This window comes from Bubalus kerabau, chromosome 5, assembly GCF_029407905.1.
Source record: "Bubalus kerabau isolate K-KA32 ecotype Philippines breed swamp buffalo chromosome 5, PCC_UOA_SB_1v2, whole genome shotgun sequence".
Classification (NCBI taxonomy): Eukaryota; Metazoa; Chordata; class Mammalia; order Artiodactyla; family Bovidae; genus Bubalus; species Bubalus kerabau.
Window position 1 is genome coordinate 57,895,490 of NC_073628.1, and position 20,381 is coordinate 57,915,870.

Genomic DNA, 20,381 nt, shown 5'->3' on the forward strand with positions numbered 1-20,381 from the left:
CTATATACCTTTTTGCAATGCAACTTTGTCACAACTCCCAAAAGGAAATGGAGTCTATATTTCCTTTCCCTTAAATCGGGGCTAGCCCTCTGATTAACTTTGACCAATAGAATGAGGCAGCAGTGATGTTGTATAACTCCCAGACCTAACCATAAGAGTTTTTTGCAGCTTTCATTTTTACCATCATGGAAGGCAGCTTTCACATAAAGCAGCTTAAGCTAAATAACTGAAAGATGGAAATGCACACGAAGTGAGAGGGCTCAGACTTTTCATCATCCCTACCAAAATCCCAGACATATAAAGGAGGCCATCTAGGTAGGACCGTCCAGCCTAGCAGAGCTGACAGCTACATGCAACCACTTGAGCTCAAGTGAAATAGTAGAAGTGCCCAACCAACTTATGTTTGGGGGGCATTCATTACACAGCAAAAATAACTGAATTGTCAGTGAAGTAAGACTTGTAAAACCTTTGAGGGGCTGTAGGGGTATGCTCTACACTAGGCCTCTAGGAACGACTCCTAGAATAATTCTGCAGAATTGGCCTGCCAGGGGAAATGCTACTTCTGCCGTAATGTAAGAGTCACGAAGTCATCAGCCGCTTTCTAATTCCAGAAACACACCACCTTAGCCATGATCTGGGCATCAGGATGTTGCTACAAGATCTGCTGGCTGCAGAGCTAAATCAGTCATTTTACATTAGCAAAATGAATAATTAATATGCTGTCATTGCCTTTTCCCCACTTAAGTTAGTTCTGAATTCAAGACTTGTGCAAATGGCACCCCACTCCAATACTCTTACCTGGAAAATCCCATGGATGAAGGAGCCTGGTAGGCTGCAGTCCACGGGGTCGCTAAGAGTCGGGCACGACTGAGCAACTTCACTTTCACTTTTCACTTTCATGCATTGGAGAAGGAAATGGCAACCCACTCCAGTGTTCTTGCCTGGAGAATCCCAGGGACGGGGGAGCCTGGTGGGCTGCCGTCTATGGGGTCACACAGAGTTGGACACGACTGAAGCGACTTAGCAGCAGCAGCAGCAAAAAGTAAATTATATTTGAATTTCTAGAGGCAGGAGAGTCTGCAAAATGTAATTTTTAGCTTTTTAGCCTATGTACTGCTGAAAGGCACAAAAGGAAGAATTTTTATAAATGTTTTGTTTCCTATTATAACACCTAATATAATACCTGCACTTAAGGGAGGGTCATAAATATTTGTTAAATAGTTGAACTAAAATTTGATAAAGGAAACACATCATTTAGAAATGATTGTCCCTAGTTAGCCTAGAGTATGACATTCTGTACGTCTAAAACCCTGTTTCTGTCATTCCTTTTCATGAACATATGCTGGAGTATAAAGAAAGACTTATTTTCTTTTTAAGATTTTTTTGTGGACCATTTTAAAGTCTTTATTTAATTTGTTACAATATTGTTTCTGTTTAATGTTTTAGTTTTTTGGCCATGGAACATATGGGATCTTAGGCACTGACCAGGGATTGAACCCACACCCTGGGTACTGGAAGAAGTCTTAGCTACTGGATTGCCAAAGAAGTCCCAAGAAAGATTTATATTTCAAGATTTTTTTCTTTCTGGTACTTGCCAATTTGACTATCACTATGCATTTATCTTGAGTCAAACACATTCGATTTCTTATGTAATAAATTTTCATTAAAAAGATGAATTTGAGAGGAAGGAAAGAAGTTTTGGAAGGGCAAGCTCTTCCATCTTTCCTGCTTCGCATGGCCTTGGCCACCATCTCTCTTTGAGGGCTTGTTCTTCAGGATACCGACAGCTTGATTTCTCTGGGTAACATCATGCAAAGGAAATTAGCTCAGTATGTCTTCTACTGAATCCCATCTGTAGTTCAATGTTTTAACGTATTTATGAACAAGACTACAGAGCAATTTTGATAAGACAAGGCAATGTTCCAGTCTCTGAGAATATTTTTCTCCAAAAAACATTTTTTAAAATACCACTGAACAGCCTGGAAACCCACCCCCACATGAGCAATCTCCAGAAAGCTTTTCAGGTGTCACAGCCATAATAGCAGGTGGTTCCTTTGGGTCGAAAAATTATGGCAAGGATAAGAGATAGAAAGCAAACTGTTTTGATATTCTGGGTACAGTTTTCTCCAAGTGAATCATTCCCATATGCCTACTCTTACCATGGGCTCCTTTCCAAATAGAGTAGGTTGTGTGAATGGAGGTGTAGATATGCATTCTGGTGGGCAAACTTCAAAGGTACCCATATTTGGCAAATCCAATTAATCTTTAGATATTTGTCAATCCACTCTTCTACAAGTCTCAAAAGGCAAATTTTGACTATGGATCTGATACCTGTTTTTGCTCCTCTCATAATAAATACTTAATCTTGTTATGAGGATCCAATAGTGCTCATCTGAGGCAAGACTGCTTCTGAAATTCCATATAAAAAGATTTTAAATGCACACATGTAAGAAACAGTGAGACCAGAACAATATGCAAAAGATGGTCATTTAATTCACTTTTCTATTATGAAATATTTGAGACATAAAAAAGTTTAGAGACCAAGTATTTACTCTCTAGTGATAGTTTGTTGCTTGTAAGATAAAAATCTGGATTAATGAAAAAGACTTTGTTTCCAGATTAGAAATGCTGGAAATTAACAGTTTTGCCTAGGTTTTTTTTTTTTTTTCTTTCTCTCTAATATGTAAAATTAGCATTCTTATCATTTACAGGCATACCAAGTCTCCCATCTAACTTAAATCAAAAACCTATTAAGGGAAAGAAGATTTCTGATGGAAAGCTTGACTTTACTCAGATGCAAGACAACCACATTAAAAAACAAAAAGGAGCCATAGTCATTCAGCTAACCTATTCTGGCTTTTTCCAAAACTCAGAGTGGTGTCATTTGCTATCTGTGTGACATCGGGCAGGTTCTTCAATGTCTTCATACCTCAGTTTCCTGAACTGTATCGTGAAGATCCTCTACCTCTTAGGGTTGCTACGTGTCAAACCCTTAGAACGGTGCTTGGTGTACAGTAAATCCTTCAGTTCAGTCGCTCAGTCATGTCCGACTCTTTGCAACCCCATGAATCGCAGCACGCCAGGCCTCCCTGTCCATCACCAACTCCCAGAGTTCACCCAGACTCACGTCCATCGAGTCCATGATGCCATCCAGCCATCTCATCCTCTGTCATCCCCTTCTCTCCTCCGTCCCCAATCCCTCCCAGCATCAGAGTCTTTTCCAATGAGTCAACTCTTCACATGAGGTGGCCAAAGCACTGGAGTTTCAGCTTCAGCATCATTCCTTCCAAAGAAATCCCAGGGCTGATCTCCTTCGGACTGGTTGGATCTCCTTGCAGTCCAAGGGACTCTCAAGAGTCTTCTCCAACACCATAGTTCAAAAGCATCAATTCTTCAGCGCTCAGCCTTCTTCACAGTCCAACTCTCACATCCATACATGACCACAGGAAAAACCATAGCCTTGACTAGACGGGCCTTTGTTGGCAAAGTAATGTCTCTACTTTTGAATATGCTATCTAGGTTGGTCATAACTTTCCTTCCAAGGAGTAAGCGTCTTTTAATTTCATGGCTGCAGTCACCATCTGCAGTGATTTTGGAGCCCCCAAAAATAAAGTCTGACACTGTTTCCACTGTTTGCCCATCTATTTGCCATGAAGTGATGGGACCAAATGCCATGATCTTCGTTTTCTGAATGTTGAGCTTTAAGCCAACTTTTTCACTCTCCTCTTTCACCTTCATCAAGAGGCTTTTTAGTTCCTCTTTGCTTTCTGCCATAAGGGTGGTATCATCTGCATATCTGAGGTTATTGATATTTCTCCCAGCAATCCTTAATAAATGTTAATTCAGTTTCCTCTTTTCCTCAACAAAATGTTAGCTCCACATGAGAGCAGAGATTTTGCCTGATTTCATTCTGGATTCTCAGTTTCTATTTTGCCCACAGTAGGTGCTCAATAAATATTTGTTGGATGGACTAACTAATGAAAGTAGCTAGGTTTTGAGGCTAAAAGTGAAAAAGAATTTGTCCTAAGTTTCATAGCTAGTGAGGGAAAAACAGACCTCAGGTTTAAGGCAGGTTAGGGAGGTAGGAAAGAATCCGAAACTAAGATGAGCAGATCAAGATTCTAATTTAAATTCTTCTAACTCTCCGGGTATTGAGACCAAGGTTTTCTTTCCTGATTTCTAAAATGTAACTCCCAATTAGCCTAAGGATTAAATTAAACTGTGTGTGAATGCTCACAATAAAATATAAAGGGATATACAACACAGATATTATTAATTTTTATCTCAGTAAGTTTGTCCATTGGATGATAATCAAATGATTCTATGAGAGAATCTTGGAAGAAAGAATCTTTAGCTAAGATTTAAGTACTAAAAATATTCAACCCCAGAGGTACCACAGACATAGACTAATTTTTTCCATCTGTGCAGTTTAGGGTAGATTTGGCATACACTCAATACCAGGCAAGAAAGAAACTATGGTTTAGGCTGCTTTTAAAGTAAAAAAAAAAAAAAAAAGGCAGAAAAAGAAACTATTTCCTTTTATAAGCATGAATGCTAGAATAGAAAAAGCCTTCATCGAGCAATTCCTCGCTCAATTCCTTCCTCAAACAGCAAGACTGTTTGATCGATGTGCTTTCCTAAGTTTTCCCACTCCCCATTTTTGTTGTAAATAATAGTTGTTTTGTATATCATGATTTATGTATTATGATCACTTCCTCTTCACCAAAGAAAAGTAATATAGGCTATTCTTTATCAGCCACATGTGACTCAGAGGTCAAATGAGCAGTTCTTTGTAAGGTAGGTTTCTTAGATTAGCAGTATATAAAGATCCGGTTTCTAGAATTAGGGATTACTCAAAACATTATGGCTTTAAGATAGGCCCCACCCAAGATGCATCACCAGAACCTGGTTTTGAGTTTGAGAAACTGACTTGAGAAAAAAGATAAAGGAACAACAACAACAAAAAGTCATAGTGGGTGAGCTGATGACTCACGGCCCCTTCCTTGAACTTCAAGAATGACAAGATAGGAGAGCATAGGGTAGTGAGGCTTCCAAGGATGACAAGATGGAAGAGGGAAGAAAGGCAGTGTCCCACTGCAGACCAGATGTTTCAAGAAAGAGAGGAAATTCAGGGCTTAAAGATTTATATATGTTCTAAGACATTCTAAGGCAACACATATAATTTCCACGGTCAAGTTGTTAAGTGCATCAAAAAAAGGATACTAGAAACTGACTCTGTGTTACCCTATGGACTGTAGCCTGCCAGGCTCCTCGGTTCATGGAATTCTCCAGGCAAGAATACTAGAGTGGATTGCCATGCCCTTCTCCAGGGGATCTTCCTGACCCAGGAAGGCGGTTTTTCCAGTAGTCATGTATGGATGTGAGAGTTGGACCATAAAGAAAGCTGAGTGCCTAAGAACTAATGCTTCTGAACTGTGGTGTTGGAGAAGACTCTCAAGAGTCCCTTGGACTGCAAGGAGATCAAACCAGTCCATCCTAAAGAAAATCAGTCCTGAATATTCATTGGAAGGACTGATGCTGAAGCTCCAATACTTTGGCCACCGGATGCGAAGAATTGACATATTGGAAAAGACCCTGATGCTGGGCAAGATTGAAGGTAGAAGGAGAAGGGGATGATAGAGGATGAGATGGTTGGATGGCATCGCCGACTCTATGGACATGAGTTTGAGTAAACTCCGGGAGTTGGTGATGGACAGGGAAGCCTGGCTACAGTCTACGGGGCCGCAGAGTCAGACACGACTGAACGACTGAACTGAGCTGAACTGACAATTCTTGGAAGGCATAGGGAACCACTTCTAGTTTACCAAATAAACCAGATACTTTTAAACTCCAGACCATTGATTTATACTGCTCTCTGCCCAGAACTCTCATCCTAGCTGGCAAGCCTCTAATGGGCTTCAAAGCCTGGCTCAAGTGGTTTTTTCTCTGTACGTTTCTTAAATTCTATTCTCTCCTACTACTCGGAATGATTATTCTTTTGTTTATGGAGTCATTGAAATTTAAGCATCCCATTCATTAAGTAGATTCATAAGGTCCTACCCTCTCGCAAACTTGCTGAATACTCCACAGGGGTATAGGTGAGCCTGTCATTGTGCAATTCTTGGCACACCATATGAGTATAATACAGGTTTGTTGAATTGATTCAAATATTATTAACAGAAGAGGACCAAAGCGTAAACAAATTTTCTAGGACTGGAGATTATGTTAGGTCTGAAAAGTGTATGTGAAATCTACATATGAGATTCAGCTTTTCAGTCTTAGCAGAGAGCATGTAATTTACTCTTATTTTTAAAAAGTGTCATGAATGTATTTCTTTATATAAAACATTATTAATTCACTTTTGGCTTAGAACTGGCCCTCCCATAACCCAGTTAGCCAAAAGGTAGCTGACTAATTTGAAATCCTCTCCAGCTGGAGTGGAAGTGCATTTGGGTTTTGCTTCAATCAGTGAAACTCTGTCTTGCTTTGCTTTTCAAACAGCCTCTCAGTCAACCATAGCCTTTGAAGGCATGAGCAGAAGGGAAGCCAGATGAGCTCTGTTGAATTCTAAAGTTGCCACATTTTCAGCTCTAGCATTAAACTTTTCTTCTCTAATTAAACAAATTAACTAAAGTAGTATATAACGTAGTATCAGTTTACTTTTTTATTTTATCCATTATGCCACCTTGTTCCTGAAATTCTTTAAGAGACGTTTGGTTAAACGAAAAAAAAAAAAACCAAAACACCAAACTGTTCCACACTCATCTCTTTGGTTCTTCTGGTGAACTTCTGTCAATGCTGATGGTCAGGGTGGAAGAATTTTGGAAAAGTTTTCCAGTGCTAGTAACAGCATTTCTTGAAGCATCTTTTCTCTTTATATAGCAAATGATTATGCAATGCCCACAGGTCAGTTTTACCCTAAGACTCAGTGAGTTTTTTCAGCCTTGATCAGTCACTAGGCCCTCACCTAGGGCACGGAACAAGGTAGATGTTACCCAGCATGTGTCCCAGCTAAATCAAATCATAGCTGATTCACGTCTGAAGGGGCTCAGAGGGAACAGCATGAAGATTAAGAACAGGAGCTCTGGAGTCAGTCTGCTGTCTGCGTTTGAATCTGGCCACACCTCTGGCTGGTTATGTGACCTTAGACAAGCTTCTTAACTTCTCTATGTCTCACATGTCTTATCAGTAGAAAAGAAATAATAATGGTAAGTGAATTAAATGTGTAAAGCACTTACATCGTCAGCATGCAATAAATGTTACCTCATATTATATACTTTATGTTTTTAGGCTACAATAAAAATATTTTTCTCTATATTTTTATTTAAGAAACATGGATAAAATTGAAAAATTAAAACAAGGCTGGACGTTTTTAGAACAAAACTTTATTTACAAAATCATAACTTGGTCTGTTTCGGTATTACTACTGACAAAATGCCTTTGGTTGAAATATAAGTTAAGGTGACAGACTGATTTTAGCAGTTCATAAAACAAGATACCAGCACTATCCCATTTTCCTATTCCTGTGTGCCTCTGAATACAGTTAAACAAAACAAAATTTAAAAAACCTTTATAATGTACAATGGCTTCAGCAAACCACTTCTTTAATTTTGTTTTCTATTTAAGTGTTGGGACTGAGACAACTAATCTAAAATTTTCTATTTACAGAGAAAGCTCTAGAGAATGGGATAACTTAAAGATGGAGGTTAAAAGGCTTTCACAATACAATATTCACATGACTTTATAAGAATGTAAATAAATAATATTAGTGAACAGTACATATTGAAAATCTTCTGACAAATTCATTTATCCAGCATCATGCTGAGGAATCGAGAGGATTTCTCCATACATTTTAGAGTTTTATCTGCTGATTCACAGTCTTGCTCCATATTAACATAGTTATCGCCAATATAACACGTGATAACCAGTACCCATGGAAACCAAATTTTTATTTTTAAAAATTCTCTGCTAAGCTTTACTTCCCAGCTGTGCTTCAAATATATATACATGCTTATATGCATGGACTATGCATGGATATAAGCATGGTGGTAAACGTGTGGGTATTTAATGTCCCTTATTCAGGAATGTAAAATTAATGGCATCTGACATCTAACTGTAAGAAAAACTCGCCCAGATTGGAAGATAGCGGAACAACATGTAAAAGATTCTTCTACTTGAATTTAAGAATACATCTATACTGGGAAGAGGGGTGGAGAGACAAAGGGTAGAAGTAGAAGCAAATGTAGAAGAAAAGAACTACATTGGTTCAATAAACTCAGGTAATTAATTTGAGACAACAAATAAATAAATCAACAAATGCTCCATTTTTGTCTTCTGAAAAAAGAAATCATTGACAAATCCTTACTAACAATTTTTAAATTGGTCCATTAATATATTTTTTACAAAAGAAAAAGTTATAATATTACATATTGAATATATCATAATTGTAGTCATCTAATACACTCCTCCGCTGAGATATCTAACACGTCTTCATCTGTATTCTCTTCTACCTCTGGCAAGTTGCCCCAAAGTAGGAAATTTACACCTGAAAACAAAAGGTCACAAAATTATTTTGTGCTGACTACTGTCACAACTCAGAACAAGATATATAAAACCTTTTATGTTAACATTCTTATATGAAATCATAGTGTTAGCAGTTAAGAGAAAAGCTAATAAAAAATGAACTGCAAATAACATGATTGATACCTAGATATTAAAACTATGTAACATCTAGAACATAACCATTCTTTAAACCCTTTTAATTAAGGGCTTCAATTCTAGAATCTTGGAACTCAAAACGATCTCAGGAGTTGATTTACTCAAACCTTGCCTCCAGCTACATTATGTCATAATCACTCTACACTGATAATTTTCAAATCTATTTTAATGATTTTTAAGAATGGAAATCTCATAAGATCTTTTTAGATTAAATGTCTCTTTGGAGGATGCATGGAAAGACTTGAATAAGTTTCCCCATCTCCTCAACAAGGATGGAGCTGCTGGTGCCTTTCTTCTGGTTAAAAAAAGTAGGGTTTTGGAGCCAGTTATAATATGAACTAGGCTGCCCTGGTGGCTTAGGTGGTAAAGAATCCACCTGTAATGCTTGAGACTTGGGTTCAAACCCTAGGTTGGGAAGATCCCCTGGAGAAGGGAATGGCTACCCACTTCAGTATTCTTACCTGGAGAATTGCAAGGCCAGAGGAGCCTGGTGAGCTACAGTTCATGGGGTCGCAAAGAGTCAGATACGATCAAGCGACTAACACACACACACACACACACACACACACACACATTGTATTAGAACTTGAAAGCACTAAGTTGAAAAAAAATACTATTATTAACTGACATCTTGGAGAGCCAATAAGAAAGCAAATCTCAACTGTCCAGTTGTCAGTATGGACCCAGGGAGGACTCAGCAACTCTGGATATCCGCACTACACAGTGGGCTTCCCTGGTGGCTCAGGTGGTAAAGAATACGCCTGCAAAGCAGGAGACCCAGGTTTGATCCCTGGGGTGGGAAAATACCCTGGAGAAGGGAATGGCAACCCACTCCAGTATTCTTGCCTAGGAAATCCCATGGACAGAGTCCTAGTGGGCTATACAGTTCATGAGGTGACAGAGTCAGACACGACTTAGTGAGTAACACTTTGACACTGACGTGAGATAGTGGCCACACGGTGGAATGGAATGAGCCAGGGTTTGGAGATTTGGTTTCAATCCAGTTTCCACCACTAACAGTATAATGGATGTGTTTACTACTTTAACTACAAATGTATATAACCATAGGCAATATACATTATTATTTTGTGTATCTAAATTTTTACATTATAGTATTATATGTATCTCTTCTAATTTGCTTTTTTCTTTCAATATTATGTTTTTGAGATCTGCCTATGTCCATATGTGTAGATTTAGCTTATTTAGCTCATTTCTTTTTATTTCTGTTGGACATTCTGTTGTATGAATTAAAAAAAAAATACAATCTTAAATTTAGCCCATCATTCATCCTTTTCTCTAACCGTCCATTTTGCACAGGTGCCCAAGGAGACACGCACAAAGATGTGCACAGCTACATTGTTAAACAGTGAAAACAATTAACTGTCTCTCTTGGTTGAGATACTGGAACTTAACCAGGCAAGAAATTAGCATCTACTTGATGCATAATGATGTCTATCATATTATTTTATATAATTTTTGTATGTTTGAATCATTTACAATAAAAGCACTTCTTTTCCCCCAAGAATGAATGATGTTTTGCTTTTGAACAGATGACAGGATAGTAAGGAATCTCTAGGCTGAAATCTAAGGGACAATTAGAATGCATAAAGGTAAATGGAGAGCTGAACACAACCTATGTTTGAGGGCATTTGCCAATTCCAGGGAATCTGAACTGAGGTCTCCCAAGCCCCCTCAAGAGAGTCTCAGGAAATCAGGTCTACATGTGAAGGCTAACCTAGAACATAGACTTCCTGGGGCCCTTTCAGTCTAAACAGTCTAGAATCTTATAAAGCTTGTGTACAGATTCCTGTGATGTTGCTGATTCAGGTGATTCAAGGATAGTTGCAATGCCATGAGCAATTGTTTTATATGAAGCATCTAGAAAAATCTTCCTTCAAATCATAATATTAGGGTTACAGAGGAGAAGTTTGATATTCTTGGAGTCAATACTCAGAGACATGAATGGCTCGGCACAATTAGTTCAAAGGAGAAAAAAATAAACTGAGAGACTGGATCTCACAGAAGCAGCACCTTCCTTTCTCTGTTAAGAAGGAGGAAGGAAATCCTGTGATACATCTGTTTCTCATGGATTAGATTCAATGCAAATGGAAAAATGCTGGGCTTTTCTCTTTGAAAAATTGACCAATATTAAAAAGTAAATCAAAACTGAAAAACCTCCACCCCATGTTTTGAATTCTATGAAGCAGGAAAAACAGTATCAAAGTAGAAACTTCCTTTAATATGTTCCATGAGCAACACAAACGTAAAACTGGAGGCCTAAATTAGGAGCCTATATCTCACTTAGGGGAGTTCAGAGAAGTCTTCGCTCAAAAATGGCCTTCTTAACATTCTAGAGCCTTAAATTAAGGCCTCCAAATGATGGGTTGAGAGTCACAAATGAAAGTCAGGTGATTTTTTTTTTTTAAAAAAGGGTCTATCAAAACCCAAGCATAATTGAAAGGTTTCAAGACCCTAACAACCCAGCTAACAACTCAAGATCTCATAGTCTGTGAAGGCAAGTCATACTTAAAAAAAGAAAAAAAAAATATATTTTAAGTTCTGAAGAAAACTAAAACATACATTTAAAAACCTGAGAATGTTAGTGCCAAATTAGATTGTCACATTACTTGAACTTTTTATGTAAACTAAAGTTCTATAAACTTTAGTTCCCACTAAAAAAAGTCTCACTAAAAGTCACCTTGGTGTATTAAGCAGGTATTAGACACTGAGAACATGTGTCCTATAGCAAAACTGACAGGTTGCAGACAATATAAAATGTATTATGTAGATATGCTTTAAGAATTTGTTGTATATTTTTCTACTAATCAGTTCAACATATTGGTATTAAATATTTTCCTTGACTAAACTTTCATCATAATTTATTAATATAGATGTCAAAATGTCTATTTTTATCCTGAAGCAACATCACCAAACACAGTTCACCTAGTTATCCTTCCCCCCAGCTCCCAGTGACCCTAGCCTCTTTCCTTTACTTAAACACACACACCCATACATACAATTGGCTGACAAATCTAAATTATTCCAAAATTTTCTGGAGCCATATTATATATCAAAGCAGCAATTTAGAGCAATTAAAATATTAATTTTAAAAGACGAAGAAATCCAGCCAAGTTTGAGGTTCTTAAATATGATGTTGAAAACAGAAATGCAAAGAAAGGCAATGCCAAAGAATGCTCAAACTACCGTACAATTGCACTCATCTCACACGCTAGTAAAGTAATGCTCAAAATTCTCCAAACCAGGCTTTAGCAATATGTGAACTTCCAGATGTTCAGGGTGGTTTTAGAAAAGGCAAAGGAACCAGAGATCAAATTGCCAACATCTGCTGGATCATCGAAAAAGCAAGAGAGTTCCAGAAAAACATCTATTTCTGCTTTATTGACTATGCCAAAGCCTTCGACTGTGTGGATCACAATAAACTGTGGAAAATTCTGAAAGAGATGGGAATACCAGACCACCTGACCTGCCTCTTGAGAAATTTGTATGCAGGTCAGGAAGCAATGGTTAGAACTGGACATGGAACAACAGACTGGTTCCAAATAGGAAAAGGAGTACATCAAGGCTGTATATTGTCACTCTACTTATTTAACTTATATGCAGAGCACATCATGAGAAACACTGGGCTGGAGGAAGCACAAGCTGGGATCAAAATTGCCAGGAGAAATATCAATAACCTCAGATATGCAGATGACACCACCCTTATGGCAGAAAGTGAAGAAGAACTAAAGAGTCTCTTGATGAAAGTGAAAGAGGAGAGTGAAAAAGTTGGCTTTAAGCTCAACATCCAGAAAACTAAGATCACGGCATCTGGTCCCATCACTTCATGGCAAATAGATGGTGAAACAGTGAAAACAGTGGCTGACTTTATTTTTCTGGGCTCCAAAATCACTGCAGATGGTGACTGCAGCCATGAAATTAAAAGACGCTTGCTCCTTGGAAGGAAAGTTATGACCAACCTAGATAGCATATTCAAAAGCAGAGACATTACTTTGCCAACAGAGGTCTGTCCAGTCAAGGCTATGGTTTTTCCTGTGGTCATGTATGGATGTGAGAGTTGGACTATAAAGAAAGCTGAGTGCAGAAGAATTGATGCTTTTGAACTGTGGTGTTGGAGAAGACTCTTGAGAGTTCCTTGGACTGCAAGGAGATCCAATCAGTCCATCCTAAAGGAGATCAGTCCTGGGTGTTCATTGGAAGGATTGATGTTGAAACTGAAACTCCAATACTTCAGCCACCTGATGCGAAGAGCTGACTCATTGGGAAAGACCCTGATGCTCGGAAAGATTGAGAGCAGGAGGAGAAGGGGATGACAGAGGATGAGATGGATGGATGGCATCACCAACTCAATGGACATGGGTTTGGGTACACTCTGGGAGTTGGTGATGGACAGGGAGGCCTGGCATGCTGCAGTTCAAGGGGTCGCAAAGAGTCAGACACGACTGAGCAACTGAACTGAACTGAACTGAAATATGATCTTTAAAACAGAAATGCAATGAGTTCTGGCTAGTATTTGTTTCTATAAGTAAATGTTTGGGATAAAATTTTCAAAGTTCTACTCTAGTGGATACAACCCAGGTGAGAAAGTCTCAGATGGGATCCTGAAATGATCTATGGAGAGGTTCACTCAAATATTGATAGACAAATGTTACAGGAATTAAATTGTTTCTTACCAGTAGAGTCTAGTCTGTTAATACCATAAACTGCCTGGCTGTGAAACATCCAGAAGTGTCCATTGTTGCAGGAAAGAAGGCAGGAACAACATGGAACAATCACGTGATAACCTACAATGTTCCCACTAAAAAGGAAAGTAAATATTATTATATACAAGGTAATATCTGACCATGCAAACCTTTTAATGTGCTAATGTAAATAGACAGACCATATAAAGATCTCATTTCCTCCTAACAACCTCGTTTTCTGGGATCTTTGGGATGGGAGTTACTCTGATAATAGTTAAGAGTTCTACTGTCAAGTGGGAAAAGAGTCTTTAATGAAATAATAGTAACATTCTCAATTTCTTTGTTAGTATTGTTTTATGCATTGTCCCTTCAGAAGTTAGTTTCTAGTTGCCCTAAGCTTGTGATTAGTCCAAAATTGATGGGCTGTACAGACAAAATACATTAAATAAACCTTGATGTGTGGATAAAAGGTTTTTGCTCTGCCCAGGACTATGGTAAATTGGGTTCTTATATGTTTCAGCTCCATGCCAGCACCTAAAAACTGTTTCAACAGATGGAGGAGTAGGAAGACAGCATGAGCCCATGAAAACTGAACACAAGCTGGCTGCTCTAATTTTAGTCTCAGTGTTTTTGAAGGAATTCAGAAATAAAGCATATCCACAGCTCCTAGAGAAAGTCACAAAAGTTTTTACTGTCTCCAGGGTTATCCTTCTTATTAGAAATACCTCACTCTTCCATAGGTTTTTCTTCCCTATCTGATCACTTTAAATAGACTGAATATACAGGGAACATTTTAGCTAGCACTGTTTTGTTTTTTAAATGACAACATGAACTGCTTATACCTTGAGTTGTAAAAATTCCTATTATAGCTTGTTCCCACCCTATGAAATGTGAGTCAGTCATTTTTGTGACGCCCTATAAAAACTACTGTAAAAGGTACCAGTCCACCTAAAACATATTCTAATCATAATCTTCTTGAAAGGCAAACGAATGAAAGCAAAAGTTGTTCTTGCATTAGACTGACAGTTATTTGTAAGGCTATATTACAAGAATAAATTCTACAGCTTTAATTACCACCCATATTCATTCATTCATCCACTCATACCGCTAATATTTACAGAACATCTACTATGTGTTAGGCACTGTTCTAGGTGCTAGGAATAAAGTCCTTGTGTTCATGGAGCTAACATTCTTGTAGGTACACCTCAGATCATTTTGCTCCCTTATTAAAACTCCTTCAATGGCTTTCCATTGGCCAAAAATGAAAACCCAAAGACCTTTCCTACCAAAGTTTGAAAGTGAAAGTGAAAATCGCTCAGTTGTGCCGACTCTTTGGGACCCCATGGACTATATAGTCCATGGAATTCTCCAGGCCAGAATACTGGAGTGGGTAACCTTTCCCTCCCCCAGGGGATCTTCCCAATCCAGGGATCGAACCCAGGTCTCCTTCATTGCAGGCGGATTCTTTACCAGCTGAGCCACAAGGGAAGCCCAAGAATACTGGAGTGGGTAGCCTATCCCTTCTCCAAACCAGAGTGTAGATCTGTGCTATCCAAAATGTGACTACTGAGCACTTGAATTGGCTAGCCTGAATTGAAATGTGCTGGAAGTATAAAAAATAAACTTGATTTCAAAGACTAAGAATAAAAAATAAGACTGTAAAAATATTTCATTAATAATTTTTCATGTTAGTTACATATTGAAATGATAATACTTGGATAATGGATATTTAGGTTAAGTAAAATATCCAATAAAATTAATTTCAGGACTTCCTTGGTAGTCTAGTGGTTAAGAATCCACCTGCTAATGCAGGGGACATGGGTTTGATCCCTGGTCTAGAAGATTCCACATGCTGTGGGGCAGCTAAGCTGTGTGCTGCAAGTACTAGGCCATGCTCTAGAGCTCACAAGCCGCAGCTCCTAGCCTGCGTTCTAGAGCTCACGGGCCCCAGATGCTGAGCCTGAGCGCTAACACTACTGAAGTCAGTGCGCCTCAGAGCCCGTGCTCCACAGCAAGAGACGCCACCACAATGAGAAGCCTGCACACCACATCTAGAGAGTAGCCCCTCTCGCTGTAGCTAAAGAAAGCCCGTGTGCAGCAGTGAAGGCCCAGTGCAGCCGAACATAAATTAAAAACAATAAAATGTTTTAAAAATAAATTTCATTTGTTTTTATAAAAAATAAAAAGAAGTGACTTGAAATTTTAAAATTACATATGTGGCTTGCACACCTCTACTTGATGGTGTTGCTCTGGACTATCTGGATTCTGAGTACATCTCTAATCTACCCAAACTCTCTCACCTAATGTTCACAATGTCTCAACCACACTGGCCATTGTCTTTCTATTAGTTGATATGTTCTTCTTGCCTTGGCTGTTCCCTCTGCCTAGAACATTCTTCCTTTGGCTCCATCTTCGCTCAGTTTTTAGGATTCAATTCCAATGTTAATTTCCTTGACCATGTTATCTAAAATAACTCTTACCTACTCTCACAACCTTTATTCTTCTCTATCATTTATTATTATTATTTCCTTTGGAGTACTTCCCACCCTATTCAAGATCTTATTTATTTAAATATCTTATTGAAAGATTGATTGATGGCCTTCCTACCAGAATAAAATGTTCAAAGGTCTTTGATTTTGTCTTCTTTATTGCTGGATTTCAGCCTCTAGAACAATGATGAGCACGTGGTAGGACCTCAATAGACAGTTTAAATGAATGAATGAAAGAAATTAGTCATGACCACACAAAGAGTTTGCTAATTCAAATGATCAAAATTTATAATCCAAATCCTATTTAAATGAGAAAATCTCAACTGTTTTTTCCCTAGGATTGAATCCCATAGGATTAATAATACTCAAGTCTGTTTGCCTCTCAAAAAATTACAGTAATAGCTTTCATCTGAGTTGTAATTTATAGTTTACCAAGCCTTTTAACATTCATAATTCACTTGATTTTCACAACAACTCTATAGGTAAATACAAAAAATATTTTAATTTTTATCTCAAGATATCTTCTTGAGATAAAAATTAAATAAGGAAACAGAGGTTCAGAGGTTTAAGACATTTACTCAAGGTAATAAGGATAGGGCCAAGGCTCAAACCTGACTTTTATTACTGTAAATCTAAGTGTTTCCCCCACCCCCCAAACTACACTGCCATTTTCTGAAAGTTAAAGCAGGTATTTGTTAATGCACTTTGAAAAATTGTAAAGTCATATACAAATATAAAGTGAATTAAGACTCTTTTAAAAGACAGTTCTAAGTAACAAATGGTTTTTCAACTGTTCACTGCATGGGTGATAACCACTGCTTGATGCAGCCCACTGAACCTTTCTCTGTACTTCAGTGTCAACATTCATCTCCCAAACCCAGGGCTATTTGGAGTATTGCCACACGTTACCATTTTAAACATGCGATGTCCTTCAGTTTACATTTGCAGATTTCAGTGAAATAGCATCTTCCAATGAAGTCCACTGCACTAGATGGAAAAGTTTAGAGATAGTCAAATGTACTTTTAAAAGAATGTTGTGAAAAACATAAAGTAAAATTTGCTATTTTAACCATTTTTAAGTGGATAGTTCGTGTTAAGTGTATTCACATTTTTTTGTGCAACAAATCTACAAGTTTTTTCATCTTGCAAAACTGAAAGTCTATACCAATTAAATAACAATTCTTCATTTCCCTCTTCCCCCAGAACCTGGCCACCACCATTCTACTTTCTGTTTCTATGAATATGACTACTTTAGATACCGCAGATAAGTGGAATAATACAGTATTTGTCTTTTTGTGATTGACTTATTTTTCTTAGCATAACATCTTCAAGGTCCATCCATGTAACATGTAAGAGGCGGGATATCCTTCCTTTTAAAGGATGGATAATATTTCATTATATGCATATACCACATTTTGTTTATTCATTCATTGCTGTACATTTGGGCTGCTTCAACCTCTTGATTATTGCGAACAATAAGAACTTGAGTGTGCAGATTTCTTCTAGATCTTGCACTAAATTCTTTTGGATATATACTCAGAAGTGGGATCGTTGGATCATATGGTAAATCTACTTTCAAGTTTTTGAGGAATCGCCATGTTATTTTCCCTAGTAGTGGCATCACTTCACATTCCGACCAACAGTGCGCTAGGGTTCCGATTTTTCCACACCCTTGCCACAATATGTACTTTTGATTGTGATTTGGCATGAATTTTATAGACGGGAGCTGAAAGGGACACTAAGAGAAATTGTAAGAGAACTATAGTATATGTTGCAAGGGTAAATAAATATTTGTGAGCTCACTATAAATATGACCAACCTTCCATTCAAAAAATCTTATGCATTCATTGGTTCACACACATCTTAGTACGTTAATCCAACACCATTGTAAGCCTTACATGGAAGAGTAGTAAGGAGAAATGACTTGGTCATATTAACAGTTCACATATGTGAGCCCTCCTTATAACTATTCTATACTTACCATAGCTAGTGCAAAGACAAATGGATTAATATTTAAAACTGTTGTTTCTGTATGTGTTACTGAAAAGAAAAAGCAAAAAATCACTGAAATTTTGCAATGTAGGGTCCAGATTTATTGTCTAGTGCTTTTTCTTTTTGCAACACATACACACACAGACAGAGGTAGTTATAATAATCCATTTATCTCTATACTAAATGAGGGCCTTTAGCTTTGCCATTATGCATGACTACACTCAAACCAATGCAGATAAGATTTCAAGGGAGGAACGTTCACAGCTTTGAGTATATTTAATTTTTAAAAAGTTTCTATCATCATCATGAAATTCATTTTAAAGTATTCTGTTTATCGGTGTGCTTCATCTGGCTCTGTGTCTAAAGAAGAGCTGTCCATGTATATTTTGGATAATTTCTCTTTTGCTTTTGTGACAAAGTTTCAATAAGGAGTAAAATCTTGAAAACCATGTATAGGCACATACATGTTGACTATAGAAAGTACCTTTTTGAGTTAGAAAAAAGTATATTTAAATCAAATAAAGTGGCTATTTTTCTAAACAGGACGCAAATTCTTAAAGATTCTACACCCAAAATTGGGTAGTGACTGAAAACAGAATTTAAAAGGATATAAGTATGCAAACAAATGCATAATATCTAAAGTAGGCCTTATGGGAGACACAGATTATTTTAGGGCTGTCTCTATTTCATCCCATAAAGATCTGTATTACTTGCTCATTCAGAGTGAGGGAGATTACAAGGAAAGAGTATTGAATTAGGTGGACAACGGATCTGATTCAGCATGCCCATTGTCCCCCCAAAAAAGGTAGAAAACTAGGAAATGTTTTTTGGAGTAAAAGTTTATGAATAAAAACAAAAAACTTAAATGATCTTTCTTCTCCAGCAGTACAGAGAATCTTGCTTAAATTACCTAGCCTCTCAAGTCATGGACTTGATCCAGTGAGAGGTTGGTTGGGTAGGGCCAGGGATTCAACTTAAGGGATCACATGACTATAATTGAACTAGAAACATTACATCAGGACTGACCACTCTGGTTAAACCACAGACTTTGTCCAGACAGTCTGCCCCCTTAGTTAAACTCCAAGGGGGATCATCAGACTGTTGGGAGTGGCTGGAACACCAAAATGATAACCTCCTTGTTGACTCCGAGAGGTTCAAGCCATACACTTTTCCCATTTAGTTAAAGGCTACCGTTGCCCGCCACTAGCATGACTTACTTGGTAGGAGGGATGTCTGTAGAGAAAAGGTCTATTTCAGTGTCAGCCAGCAAAACAGCCTTCATTCCCCTAGAGCTGAGCACTTGTTTACAGAATTTGCAACACAGGATGGACACGCGCCGGTCCTTGAAACTACAGCTGCTGGTAGACATGGCGTCTCGGAAGGATGAGGTGTGGGATTTTGGAGCAATACCCTCCCTAGTTTGATTCTCCCAGGCTAAAAAGCAAATTGTGAGGCCTCGAGCTTTTCTAAGCCCGAAAATTGAGAAGGATATGAGTTCTTTTCTGTTTTCCCCTTCGAGGGTAAAAGTAATATTTATTGAGTAGGAACAGAGAAGCAACAATTTTGCCTTTCTCTTTAACTTTCGGGGGGAAGGGAGAGGAGTTTGAAGTGGGGAGCAGGCAAACTGCAAGGTGCCTCGGGGAACTTCTCTACAGTTTTCCTGTCCTATTTGAAGGATCGTCTGTTCTTTAGTTCCTTTTGCAATTCCCTTAGCTTCTCGCCGACAGGCTTTTATCTACAGGTTCCTACTCAAGCCCCCTCGCTCGGAGCGCTCCGATTCCTCTCTCGGATACGGGGCTAAGGTTCCCTACCCACGTCTCCTCTGTGGAAATCTTTCTCCTCTCCTCAGGATTCAGAAACCTCCTCAGTTTTTCCCACAGGCGAGTGTGGGTATCCCTTAACCCTCCCGCCACCCTCCTCCTCTCTGCCAGTTCGCGAGACCCCGGCTTCACTTCTTTCCTGGCACAGCCCCCAGGCTTCAGCGTGCGGGGTCTCGCGTCGTTCCTCCTGCGTCTCCCTCCCCTCAGCTTTCCCTCGCGGCTCCCGCCGATCCCTCGTCTTTCCCGAGCGGCCGCTCCAGAGTGCGGGGGGCTGTCGGCAGGGCGGGGCAGAGGTCTCTTTGCGGGTTCGGTCGGCGTTGGGGGGTCTCTGCCACCGCACACGTCGCTTTTTGCTCGCTCTTCCGCTCTCGGGCTTTCCAACCCGCTGTCAGTTTGAATCGGCCGGCGCCGTGCACCGATTGGGAGAACTAGAGTTCGCCCACGTCCCGCATTGGAAGGCTCGGGGGCCGCGATCTCAGTGGCCAGGAACGCCGACGCCCCGCCCCAGTAACGGTGCCTAGATAAAACTCGGCTTGCTGGTTGGCAGAGCTTGGCTCCGCCTCTGATCTCATTGGTCCGCTCGCGAGGATTCGGCTAGCCAGAGTAAGAGAACAAGGCACGCCCACCGCCCTTCTCATTGGCAGACGTTCCATAGGCCCCGC

General features: G+C 39.0%; 1 protein-coding gene across 2 annotated transcripts; it reads right to left on the reverse strand.

Moving 5' to 3' along the window:
* Positions 1-7,366: 7,366 nt before the first annotated feature.
* Positions 7,367-20,126, reverse strand: FAM72A (family with sequence similarity 72 member A). 2 transcript variants are annotated; one of them, XM_055581778.1, is made up of 4 exons: positions 19,117-20,121; positions 16,817-16,894; positions 13,410-13,534; positions 7,367-8,545 (listed from the first exon to the last, which is right to left on the reverse strand). In XM_055581778.1, exons 1-4 carry the CDS (start codon positions 19,266-19,268, stop codon positions 8,451-8,453), a joined length of 450 nt encoding a protein of 149 aa, XP_055437753.1. In that variant the 5' UTR covers positions 19,269-20,121; the 3' UTR covers positions 7,367-8,450. The 2 variants fall into 2 exon arrangements, with proteins under 2 accessions (XP_055437753.1, XP_055437754.1); XM_055581779.1 differs by lacking the exon at positions 13,410-13,534 and having other exon boundaries at positions 19,117-20,126.
* Positions 20,127-20,381: the final 255 nt, after the last annotated feature.

Coding starts and splice junctions, on each gene's coding strand:
- FAM72A (XM_055581778.1), bottom strand. CDS start 19,268: ATGTCTACCAGCAGCTGTAGTTTCAAGGACCGGCGCGTGTCCATCCTG. Junction 16,895..19,116: donor ACAGACATCCCTCCTACCAA/GTAAGTCATGCT, acceptor TTTTCCATCTAG/TGCAGTGGACTTCATTGGAA. Junction 8,546..13,409: donor TAACAGACTAGACTCTACTG/GTAAGAAACAAT, acceptor TTTTGTTTTCAG/GTGTAAATTTCCTACTTTGG.